We start from the raw sequence: 12,411 nt of genomic DNA, 5'->3' as shown, positions 1-12,411 counted from the left end.
CTTATCACATCAATCAATCTATATCAAATTATGATATTGGTATAGAAACTGAAAATTAAGTTTTGAATTCATTTTTTAAAAAACAAAAGAATTTATCGTCTGTGTTTGTGGGTTTGTTTTGACTCGTTAGGCTGAGAGGCACATGATTTATAAAATTACATGATTGGTTGTGTTATTTCATTTCTGCCTTCACTTTCCCATTGATATATCTAAACTAACTGATAACATGAGTGGGCCTTGGGTTGTATAGATTACTTGGTTTAGTCTCAACTGCTTTACACTTTAATATACAAAAATAATTAATCCAGATGAATACCAAAAAATGACAAGAAAGTCTTTTAGCGTCGTACAAAACCATTTATTAATGAAAATCTTATACTAACATAACGTAGAAAATAAGATAATTTGATAATGTTATGTATACAAATCTTAACTTTGGATCTCAAGTGATGTGACTCCTTGTAAGTAGCATAATGGTAACAAGTTATTAGTCACATTACCTGGGATCCTAATTTTGTACATGTAGAACATTACTACTCAAATCCTAAAATTTCTTAAATCTCAAATTAGCTCAATGACGATAATGGTTTTGTGAAATATCCTTGATAAAAGCATCTAAGTTTTTATCAGAAGATCCACCGTTTGCCCTAGCTCGATGACAAATTTCTCTAACTTCTCTGCCTCTTTTCCTCAAATTTTGCACCTCAACATTCTCTTCATCCATAAACCTCTTCACCCTCTCACAAATCTCTTGTCCACTCACCAAACTTTGATCATCTCCAACAACTCTCCCCCTCCCCCTCCACCCAACTCTCCACCCCTCCACAATCAGCTCCTCATTTGTCACTTGATCATACATTATAGGAAAAGTAAGCATGGCAACTCCAGCAAAAAGCCCTTCAAGAGTAGAGTTCCACCCACAATGAGTCAAAAACCCACCAATGGAATCATGACACAACACCCCCAATTGACTACTACACCAATCCACTATCAATCCATTCATGTTTTCTCCCTTCTTAATCAACCTTGAACTCTCTCCTCTAGCAACCCACAAGAACTTAACTCCACTGATTTTCAACCCACCTAAAAGTTCATCCATTTGGGCACTTGAGACTGAGACGAAACTTCCCAAGGAGACATAGAGGACCGATCCTGTGGGTTGAGAATCTAGCCATTGGGAGATTTGTGGAGAATTGGGTGGAGAGTTCAAGGGAGGGACAGCAGGGCCAATGGGGTAGAGGGGGAAGGAGAATTTTGGTTTGAGAGTGTTGAAGACTTGGGGTTCAAGCTCATAGAGGGAAGTGAAGAGAAGGTATTGAGATTTTGGCACCCATGAATGAGCTAATAGTGAAAGTTGTGTGCCTTTTTTGGCATTTCCATAGAAGATGTTTTTGAATTCTGGTACTTGACTTGGAGAGATTCCTTCAGGGATGTTTAAGGTCTCATCTTCTTCTCCTGTCCCACGAGAGAAATATACATATGAGTTATTTATCAAAAATGATTTAACATGCATGAATCAAGTTCAAAGATAGAGATTTTAACTTAAAAACAAAGTTTTTAGTCATTGATATCTTGATCTAGGTTAATACAAACTCACCAATTTTTAAACAATTAGATTAGATTTTTATATATTCAGTTTTGATAGTCATAAATCAAGACATATGTACATTCATTATAACGTTAGTTTTGTACCAAAACATAAAATTTTAGTCAATTTTCTCGTACAAGATTCTGAAATTTTTTTTCTTTTGTGTAAATCGTTGATAGAAATATTATTGTAGATTTAAAATAAATAAATAAAAACATCTGTAAGAGAGGATGACTATATAATACATACCCAACAAATTAACCAGCAAATCTCGATCTTCAATCTGGCTGAAGTATTGCAACTTGTTTAAAAATGTTGCCGATGTTGTGCAAAGAATGGCTACAGGAATATTTCTTCTGTTACCAATACTTGTAGCCCACAAGAGATCAATATCATTTACAATATTGCTCACCGGTGGCTCAAGCTGATCAAGAAGCTGCTCAAATGGAGCCTTCATTTTGGTCTGAACAGCTTCATAAAACTCAGGAAAGTCAAGTCCTCGAAGCTGCTCAGAGGGTATAACATTTGGTATGGAAGCCAAGCGGATAGTTTCAGGCTTGCTATTAGAGCCAATGATCTCGAACCATTCTTCAGTAACCACAAAGGTTATGAGAACGTCTTGTGTTTTTGAAGCTATGAGTTTGCATAGACTCATCATGGGGTTGATGTGACCCCTACCAGGAAACGGCACGGCCACAATGTGGCAGCGTACAGTGGTGGGTAGTTGCCGGTTAGGTGTAGGATCCATGTTTGACTTTGGAGGCTTATTGTTGTACTCCAGGCCGTAATAGAAGATGTAAATATATAGATAGAACTTGCAAGCAAGTTGCTAATATGAAATTTTTTGGTCAGTAAGTATTATAGATAGTGACAAAGTGAAGTTTTAAATAATAATAATAATTATCTCATTGTTAATCGAGATGGATTTAAATATGATGCACTAATCTAAAAGATGAATATGGTCATTAAAAAATGTGATTAGTTTAACAAGTCTTGGAAGATTGTTTTAGTTTATAACACTTGGCATGCTTATAATTACCTAGGAAGTAAAATAGTGAATCTCAAGAAAAAATAAAAAAGTCTTAAATAATACATGCTATTAATTTTAAGATAAGATTCAAATATAGCTAGTTATAAGGGTCCATTGAACACACTAAAAGATTGAGATTTTTTTTTTCTTTTTTTGTGATCAGGGTGTTTGGGTCAGTTTGAGTCAGATAAGTCACAAATATGATAAGTGATTACTTGGTAGGATTCAAACACAAAGACCTTTGAGTAATATAAAGTTTTGTCATCAAACCACAAACCAAGTGGTTACTAACTCTTTTGATCAGAGTTTTCACGTGAAGGAACACATACACATGATTTATAATTAATGAAAGGAATTAAGAAAGAGAAAAAAAAAAAAAATTTGTTTAGATAAAAATATACACGTCAGACCTAAGATAAGATCCTTAAAAACTCAGTAGAATTCATACAAGAGGGGATTTGTGTCATATAAATAAAGCTCGAAAAGCAAGATATGTTGTTGAGGATATGGAAGTATTCGGTGAATATGCTGAATTATAAAACTAAGAGTTTGAATGCAAGTTGAAAAATTTTATGAATAAACAAATGACCTATTTTAATTTGTCTCATTGCTTTCTAGATCCCAATGCCAATTATACGCTATAACAATTTTATTTCACCCATTTTGCCCTCTTGATCCCAATAGAAAATTTCCCAAGTCAGACATATAATAAACAACAATAGCAAGTCTAATGTTTTTGGGTAAACTTGATAATTGTTTTTCCTATGACTCAATCATAAGACCCTTAGGTATAACTAACTCTGGTGGCTAAATGACTTGCTATCTGATCACAGGGAGATAGGGAAGTTTAATTTTAATCTACACTTGCAAGAAAAAATTAATAATGGCAAGTACAAGAAGTTAGGAATGGGGGAGAGGGAGGCTGAATTTAGAGAAGAAATGCCATGAGCTGTTAAAAAGTATGCTAAGAAAACGCAATTGTATTTCAAAATCGATGTGTTGTACAAAATTTCACGTCGAGTGAAAACGCTTTCTCTGTTCCCGGAAACATATACTAATTGAAAGGGAAAACTCATTTGATTTGCATATACCAATTCCGGGAAAGGAACGCCAAATTTCACATAGTCATGTATAGGTATTTCTTGAGCATAGAATCAGCTTAGAATTGAATTAAAAAAATGGCCTCATTATTGATCGATTTCAATATAGCTCAGAGAGTAAGATATGCTTGTTGAAGACATGGAAGCATTTGGTAAACTTTTGGACAGTGGAACAAGAGACTGAGAGAGGGGTGGGAGAGGAAACGAATTCGGAAAAAGTTGAATGAGCTGTTACTTGGAGAGTGTTCGGCCTGTTGTTTGCTTCCACGAGGTATTGTTCAAGCTCCCTTAGCGGGGAAAATCCTGGATGATCAAAAAAATAAAGAAGTTCAATAAGTTTTCATGTTTTCCATTTTTTAATGCTAGATTACTGACCTTGACAACAATCTTCCCTGGTCATAATCATTTGTGATCTTCCATGTTTGAAGGTCGTTATCTTCGGCTATACTAGCAATGTCCCAATCGCCATTCAGATCCCATGAAAATTCTTTAATGGCTCTCTTATGACCAATATGAACAAAAAGCAACTCTGGTGGACCTCTAAACCTCTGCTCTGACGTTTGTTCAGTGCCAATCCTGCAAGACGAAACACCAGATATTGATATAAGTAAGGCAAGATTATTCATAGTTCATATAACAAAATTATTTCAGTTAAAAATTGCAGAACCATTATCGGATTTTAAGTTCAAACCTGCTAAGATCCCAGATTATCAACCTTCTGTCAGCACAAACAGAAGCTAAGAGATTATCATTCTTGGGGCTCCACTCAACTTGGTTAACAACGTTCCTGTTGAGCACGTTGCCATAATAAAATTTTAAAATATTAGGCACATGCATTAAGTGATAAGTGCTTTTCCTTTTAAAACAACCAAAAAATAAAAATACAATCAAAGATATTCACTAAATGTGTGAGAATTCTTACCTGTGATCGGAAAATGTGTGTATTGCAATGTTAATATTGCGCAGATCAAATATCTTGACCATCTTGTCAGAAGAACCAGTTGCCAAGATCCGTTCGTCAAAGGGATTCCAAGATAAAGAAGTGACCTATTAACATCAATAAAAAGACTAATAGATCTAAGTTAAAATTGCAGCAATCAATCTAATTTATGTCTTTCTTATAATAAATGAAAAATGATTTCTTTTAATAAAAAGACTAATACTCATTTTTAAGGTTAATTATATGTTGCTCTAGTTGAAGCAGATAGATGATTTCAGTCTAATTTATGTCTTTCTGTGTAGAGCCTACCTCATCCCGGTGAACCACAACAGATTGGACAGGGTTGCTGTATACTGATTGCCGAAGATCCCATATTGATAGGTATTTATCACTACCAACAGAACCAAGTAAGTGTTCATTCTTCACATGCCATGCTACATCTTTTACACCACCATTATGACCCTATTTTAGCACAACCATTGTAAATGTGAAAATGAGTACAAAGACATAGACTTTCTGCATTTGAATGTTAAAAAAAATGTACCGTGAACCGCCGCGTGAACCGAAGTGCTATATTTTTAATAGGAGTTCCATTGATGTCCCACACACATATTTGAGAATCATCAGCACCACTGAGCAAACGACCCTTCTTCAACTTGCTCCACGATAATTTATCATTTGATAAACCATACACGTTAGTTCTGTGGCCAAGCAACCTCAAATCAGGACCTTCTTGTTCAGAGAGTACACTATCCGGAACAGGCTCTAATGGGTATTTTATATGATCAAATATGTGGACTTCTCCACTAGCAGTCTTGGTCGCTATATAACTTGTATTCTGAGGCATGTGACGAGCACATTTAACCACTCCTTTATGCATTATTTTCCGAAGTACTTCCACCTGCAAGGGATGACAGTAATATTCAAGTATGAATCATGAATTTAAAATATAAAGATAAAAGAAATGTTAAGAGAATAACTTCAAGAAATTTAATGTTATGTCCCAAAACTGAAGCAACAATAATTCCTTTTCCCCCTTCTTGAGGGAGTACCTTGCCACTGCGGCAGCCAATGCCACCAAGATCAGATTCATCTTCAGGAAACAGAACGTTGGCAACAATTAGATAATTGGGCTCATTCTGGGCAGCGTGGGTGCCAAGAATCAACTGGTGAACGTAACATTCTTGGTCAGCTAGCTTCAATTTACCGGGAAGCCACTCAACAGTATGACATGGCCATTCGAGAAAATGGTAGATGATCTTGTTGTACATAACTGTCCTCTTCCTCTTCCAGTACTCGAAACGTACATCTCTTTTCCTCTGTTCTTTCTCGATTGCTCTAAATTTACTAGTGAACTTTAAAGATGTAGAGAGAAAGATATGTGAACTTTTAGAGAACAATCGAAAATTGGAAGAAAGAATCGAGAAGGAATTGCAACTCTGTTTTCCTGATTTCTTGATTCTTGACTTCTGGTACGTTTCAGTTTTATATACAAAAGTTAACTGAAGTTAACGACTGGGTATACAAAAGTCAAACGGCAGCGTATGCACTAGTAACTTTAAGTGAAGGGCAGTTTCATCATTTCACGTCTTTTATATTTTGACCTTCATAGTCAACAATATTAGCAAACTTACAATCTTCACATTCTACAACATTTCACTAAACTGGACAATCCCACCATAGTGTATACTATGTTGTTCGTGCAATGCATTTTTATTACTTCTTAGAAGGGTTTTTTTTTGTGTCATTTTAGTATAATTTCTAAGTCAAAGGACCAAAATGCTAGTATTTGAAATAGGTGTTCATAACTTATTAACTGTAACCACCGGAATTGAATTGAATTCTTTAGACAGTAGATAATGAGTACTGATGGAAGAGAATTGCAAGAACAAGAAAATGAGAGTGTGGTGAGATTTGAGAGGGAGAATGAATTTTGAGAAGAAGTTGAATGAGCAGGTGTTGGTTGAAAATGGAGAGTACTCTCTGCAATCTGCCAAATTTGAATCATGCTATCAGCAGCCACACTGGCAATAACCCAATCTTTATTCGGATTCCATGAAAGTACTGAAACAGAGCTCGTGTGACCATCATGAGGGTCGTCTTTAATCTGGTTTTTGGACATCACCAACCAAATATTGATACAAGGCAAGACTGTTTCTTAAATGGCTCATTTAAGAAGAATGGAATTATTTCACTTGAAAAGAAGTCCGAACTCAAACCCCCTACAGTCCCACAGCATTAACCTTGTGTCATTAGAACTAGAAACAAAGATAGTCTCATTCCTCCATGTAACTTGGTTACAAAAATCCCTGTTGAGTTCATGCATTAAGCAATAAGATATTTTCTTTTTTCAAGGAATCAAATTTATGCAGTCATGCACATCTACAAAGCTAATAAGTTCAATATTGATTGAAAAAAAAAATGTACCTCAAATATATTCATGGCCTGAAGTTTCTTATTGTTAGAAGGTACATTGATGTCCCACACACATAATTCAGAATCTTTAGAGCTACTGAGAAAATGAACCTCCTTGACCTTGCTCCATGATAAACCAAATCCTCCCACATGCTGTCACCAATCATCAGCTTCAAACAGGAATACATGCACCATCCTCAGGAGGCTCGATGGGCGCTTGCGATAATAAAAAATGTGGACTTGTCCACTGAGAGTCCTGGTTGCTAGTTTACTTTAGAGTTTTGAGACGTGACGAGCACGGTTAACCTCTCCTGAATGTTGTATTCGCTGAATTATTTCCACCTGCAAGGGAAGACAGTAACAGTCAAAATATCAGGTTATGAATCATGATGAGCCCATGTTTACTTGCTTGAATTGTAGTGAAACAGAAAGAGAAATGGAAATAGATATATATTCGAATAATGAATCGAGAATAGAATACATTATGATTTCATTGTTAAATTATAAGATGAAATATTAAGGGAATGGAATCAAATGTCTGGTATGTGGACAAAAATACGCTCATCATTGAAACATTCCACATAAGTTAAAAATTATGATTATATTTTTAAATAAAAAACATAATTATGTAAAGAATAATAAAATAATTTAACACTATTTTTTAATATAGATATATATATATATTTTTTACTTTGACAATAGTTATTCTAACTAAAAAATCAAAATTTAATGACAGGTCAACATTGGTCAATGGTGGTCAACACTGGCCAATGTTGTTCAATAGTTGATCAACACCGGCCAACAACCGATCAACAATGGTCAACGGTTTGTCAACACTGGCCAACAAACGATCTATAGTTGTCAATGGCTTGTCAACACCGATCAACATGTTCAATAGCAGATCAACATTGGTCAACAATAGTCACCCAAAGGTCAACTTTAATCAGTTGTTCAATTACTGTCAACATTTACAAAATTCTATTTTAATAATCACTAAATTTTAAAATAATAAATAATGAAATAAAAATCTTTAAAAGAAAAGATAGAATATTTAAATTCAAAATAGGGTCCAAGTGTTAGTGTATGCCCTAGGAACCAATCGTGTCGTCGGTTCCAAGGCATTAAGTTTTGTATATATATGTGAATGTATATAGTTTGTATATACATTTTATCTTATCAATAGAAGAAAGTGTTCTTATTTCACATGTGGTTTATTGCTTCATTTATATATATGTATTACATGTGAAATGTCCGGATGATACAAATCTTTAGAAGATCAAAATCATCAAAGTATTCCCTACATAGGTAATATTAATTGGGCAATAATATTACATAGTAGGCATGCTGAATACCTCCGTAGAATATCATGTGATGGTATTGGTGTGGGTGATTATAAAAGTTATATCACTAGGGCATTAGCATGGATACGTGGTTAGTGAACTGTTTATTGAATATGGCCAATTATGATGAATCACATGGACATTTAAAATGTAGTCAATGATTTATCATAAGATCATACTAGGGTATTTTTAATCCTTAGACCTGAGATATCACGGTTGGATTCTGCATAAACGCATATGGTTCATATGGTGTATAAACATGAGGCTAATCATGCCATGTGTTAATAAGCCGATTTGGCCATGTGTTGTTTATGTGTGAGGACAAGTGATAGTCAAGATGGGATCCGTTGACTTGGTATAGATTGATATCAAGTTCCTAGACAAATGTCAAGATACATTGGAAAAGGGAAATCTCCGGCCGGGGTATATAAAATGTTACATGAAAGGTTGTTTCATGGTGACACGTTCCATATGTATTGAATTAAAATTAAGATAAGGATTTTGACATACCATGAATCCATTCTTAATTGGGATTAGACAACGGAAGGATTTGATTATACAACATGTATGATTGTAAAAGGTTCGTTGGAGTATATCTTCATTGTGACTTAGGGGTTATGGAGCATTGCTAGATGCCTACCATAATCAGTGGGAGTTTTGTTCATAAAGAGTTATGACAAAACATATCGAAATAGTCTGTGATATTGGGCCCACAGCTAGGCCACAGTGAACCTAAGAGGTCACACATAAAAACTAAGGAGAATGAAGAAATAGCCAAAGAGAGTTGATTATACAAGGTTGGCTAGCACCTACCAAAGGTAATAAAGTTATTTATATTAATCATTTTCTTTATATGAAATTGGATTTTACAAGGGGTTGTAATTGTAAACAATTTAAGGGTTAAATTGTTATGTAAACAATTTAAGAGTTAAATTGTTAATTGTGATTAAATGTTAATCCAATGTTATAATTTAAAGAAGTTTAACAACTTCATAACAATTATGGAATTGTTTAAGGAAGTCCAAAACAATTATTGAATTGTTTACAAGGATTCCTATATAAAGAAAATGATATATGAATTTTGGTGTAGAGAAAAATCTCTAAGAACCCTAAATTTTCCTCTTGGTCAAATCTCTTCTTCCCTTGGTGTGGATACTCTTTTGCTTAGTTTCTCTTGAAATTAAGAGTCTCCAAGGTTGCTAAGGACTTAAGGTAACATGTTCTACCTTACTTATTTCAATTTGATTGAATTTTTTTTTTAAACTATGACTATACTTGTTATAGCATGATATGCTTGATTCTTCATGCATCCATCTTTCACCAAGAAGTAAATTGATTGACTCTCTAACTCAAGAATTAAGATTCCTTACAAAATTTTGAGGATTCCTTCACCCATGTTTTTATAGAAATGATTATGCAAGAGATTTCAGTACTCTACTCAATTCCAATAAGTAAACAAGGGAATTAGAAATCCTAATTTCATTCCCTTGTCAATTTTTATAAGTAAACATGGCCTGAGTTCAAACTTGAATCTATAAAAAAATAAATCTGTTAATTAATGGTTAGAGACATTAGTGTACTTTTTAAATAACAATAAACCCTTCAAGAACATTTTATCCTTCAGTTATGTCTTAGGACTACTGGAGCAACAAATCTAATATTAAAAGATGAATTGAAGGGGGTGTTTGTCTGAGCTTATGAAAATTAGCTTATAAGCAACAATTGCTTATAAGCTAATTTTAGCTTATAAGCATTTGAAATTTTAAGCAATTACGTGTTTGGTTAAAATACTTATAAGTGACTGATAAGTAGTTGACGTGTTTGGTAAAATATGGCTTATAAGTATATTTTATTATAAAATGACTAAAAAAGGTACTATATTAAACAAGGGTATACTAAGGAATTTTAAAATTAAACAAGGATAATATGGTAATATACTTGGTCAAACTAACTTATAAGCAGAGTGCTTATAAGCCAAAAAAAAAAGTACCTCCCCCCCAACTTATTTTTTTTTGCTTATAAGCTCAACTTATAAGCTAAAAAATATTATAAACAAACAGGTCAGTTTAATTTTAGAGCTTATAAGCTAATTTGACCAACTTATAAGCTTAGACAAACACCCCCTAAGTATCTTACCAGGATCCGAACTTATATAAGGATTGATTTGATCATTCTCAGCTTCATTATTAGGATTCAACAACTGGGCAAGCATGAGATAATTAGGCTCATTTGGGTGCGGCTCTCTACACTGAGTAGTCTATGTCTGGTAGCTCAGATTTTCCAAGCAACCAGTCAACAGTTAGAGATGACCATTTGAGCAATGTTTTAAAAACAGAACCACTCCTTGACTTGGTTAAGGGGCCAATTCCCGAGTTGACTAGTTTGATCAGTCCAACCAGTTGGTCTGACCAATGTGTGTAGCAAACACATTCCTGAAAACTTCACCTAGTCCCCACAATTTGAAACCTAGCAAACAAACCCCTAAAAATTACGCATCAGTCCCCGTAGGTTTGAAGTAAAGCAAACACACACCCTACAACATCTACTTTTTTTCTTTCTTCGTCACTTTCTTCCATCTCTTCCCCTCTCTCTTTTATAACTTTCTTCTTTCTTCTTCCTTCCTCTTTCTCTTCATCTCCTCTTCCCTTTCTTTTCCTTCCTTGTTCTCTTTGTCCCCTCTTCGTTTGGCAAGATTGCAATGTTGACCTTTTTTCCCCTTCTTCTGGTTGTTTTCTCACCAAAATCACCCCGTCACCACCACTAGAACCCCTACCCTCTCCTTTTCAAAACTATACCCCTTATCCCTTCTCATCACTCGCTGATCGTTGACCAAGAAAATCATGTCGAGTGATTGTCCTTTGCTAGTTTTCAGGCATTTTGAGTGATGACAACCTCAACCATCACCACTCTTAGACTCACCAGCCACTCCTCTACAAAACCCCCCAAAGTTCTCAAGCCATTCCACTTATTGATTGTCAGTAATCACAAGCTAGGGTTTCACCGTTTGTTGGCCAAATTCCGACGATTTTGGGGACCAAGCCTCAATCTGACACCACCTCATGACTCATTGTGGTCTACCTCGATTCCTATTTGCCCGTCAAACACTGACCGAGAGTCACTTTTAACAGCCATGATTTTAATTATTTTGGTGTGGGATTGATCGGATTTTCAGCTGATTTCTTATTGGTTTTGGCTTCTTGGTTGCCTTGTGCTTGTTTTGATTGTGTGTTGTTGTGTTTTCCTAGTCGACAGCACCTCCCCACCGACTGAAACTTTGGCCTTAGAAGAATTTGGGAATTTGAGTTAACCGGTTTTGGTAGAAGAACGATTGGAACGGTGGTTCGCTATAGTAACACCGTCCAATTGCAGGTCAGAATAGGTTAATTACAATTCCGGTTTTCAACCTTAATCGGCCTGACTTAGCCATCAGTTCACGATTCGACCGATTAAATAAGTCGGGATGGGCTGGGTTTTAAAACACTACATTTGAGTATATGTACATAATTGGAATGCACTCATTCAAAGAGTAATTGAATTTGGTATTGAGTAAAATAGTTGTGTGGCACTTAAGGAATTAGGGTGGTCCATGAGGCAGGAAAAGCGAATCTCGTTTTGTAGTAGAAAGTCCTTAAGCCTTTCTCTGTCATCGTATTTCACTGAGAGAATATAAGGCCGTGAGGTGGGCTTGTGTATTACCTGGTATTATCAATTAAAAAAGTATGTTCAGAAAGCGAATTTGTATTTCAAAATCGATGTGTTTTGCAAATTTTCACGTCGAGCGAAAACGCTTTCTCTGTTTTTGGAACTCATTTTCCCAAAAACATATACCAATTGAAAGGGAAAACTCATCTGATTTTGCATATACCAATCCCGCAAAAGGAACACCAAATTTCACATGGTCATGTATAGGTTTTTCTTGAGCATAGAATCAGCTTAAAATTGAATTTAAAAATGGCGTCATTGTTGAAAAGGAGGAAATTATATTTGTTTCTAATTAT

General features: G+C 35.0%; 2 protein-coding genes across 2 annotated transcripts; both read right to left on the bottom strand.

Moving 5' to 3' along the window:
- Nucleotides 1-335: 335 nt before the first annotated feature.
- LOC116134150 (UDP-glycosyltransferase 87A1-like) lies at nt 336-2,362 on the bottom strand. Its single transcript, XM_031419835.1, has 2 exons — nt 1,838-2,362; nt 336-1,497 (listed from the first exon to the last, which is right to left on the bottom strand). The coding sequence occupies exons 1-2, from the start codon at nt 2,334-2,336 to the stop codon at nt 572-574; spliced, it is 1,425 nt and encodes a 474-aa protein (XP_031275695.1). The 5' UTR covers nt 2,337-2,362; the 3' UTR covers nt 336-571.
- A 1,634-nt stretch (nt 2,363-3,996) lies between these two features.
- LOC116134149 (histone-binding protein MSI1-like) lies at nt 3,997-11,545 on the bottom strand. The gene is made up of 11 exons (XM_031419834.1): nt 11,492-11,545; nt 7,362-7,415; nt 7,086-7,226; nt 6,526-6,765; nt 5,711-6,013; nt 5,203-5,559; nt 4,968-5,120; nt 4,641-4,765; nt 4,410-4,505; nt 4,094-4,294; nt 3,997-4,021 (listed from the first exon to the last, which is right to left on the bottom strand). The coding sequence occupies exons 1-11, from the start codon at nt 11,543-11,545 to the stop codon at nt 3,997-3,999; spliced, it is 1,749 nt and encodes a 582-aa protein (XP_031275694.1).
- Nucleotides 11,546-12,411: the final 866 nt, after the last annotated feature.

Source organism: Pistacia vera, unplaced genomic scaffold (assembly GCF_008641045.1).
Source record: "Pistacia vera cultivar Batoury unplaced genomic scaffold, PisVer_v2 Contig283, whole genome shotgun sequence".
Taxonomy (NCBI): domain Eukaryota; kingdom Viridiplantae; phylum Streptophyta; class Magnoliopsida; order Sapindales; family Anacardiaceae; genus Pistacia; species Pistacia vera.
The sequence above is the reverse complement of the archived record's forward strand: the minus strand, read 5'-3'. Positions and strand labels throughout refer to the sequence as shown.

Coding starts and splice junctions, on each gene's coding strand:
- LOC116134150 (XM_031419835.1), bottom strand. CDS start 2,336: ATGGATCCTACACCTAACCGGCAACTACCCACCACTGTACGCTGCCAC. Junction 1,498..1,837: donor TTTGCTGGTTAATTTGTTGG/GTATGTATTATA, acceptor ATGTTAAATCAT/TTTTGATAAATAACTCATAT.
- LOC116134149 (XM_031419834.1), bottom strand. CDS start 11,545: ATGGCTGTTAAAAGTGACTCTCGGTCAGTGTTTGACGGGCAAATAGGA. Junction 7,416..11,491: donor ACGGGCAAATAGGAATCGAG/GTAGACCACAAT, acceptor CTTCCCTTGCAG/GTGGAAATAATTCAGCGAAT. Junction 4,295..4,409: donor ATAATCTGGGATCTTAGCAG/GTTTGAACTTAA, acceptor TTCGTCTTGCAG/GATTGGCACTGAACAAACGT.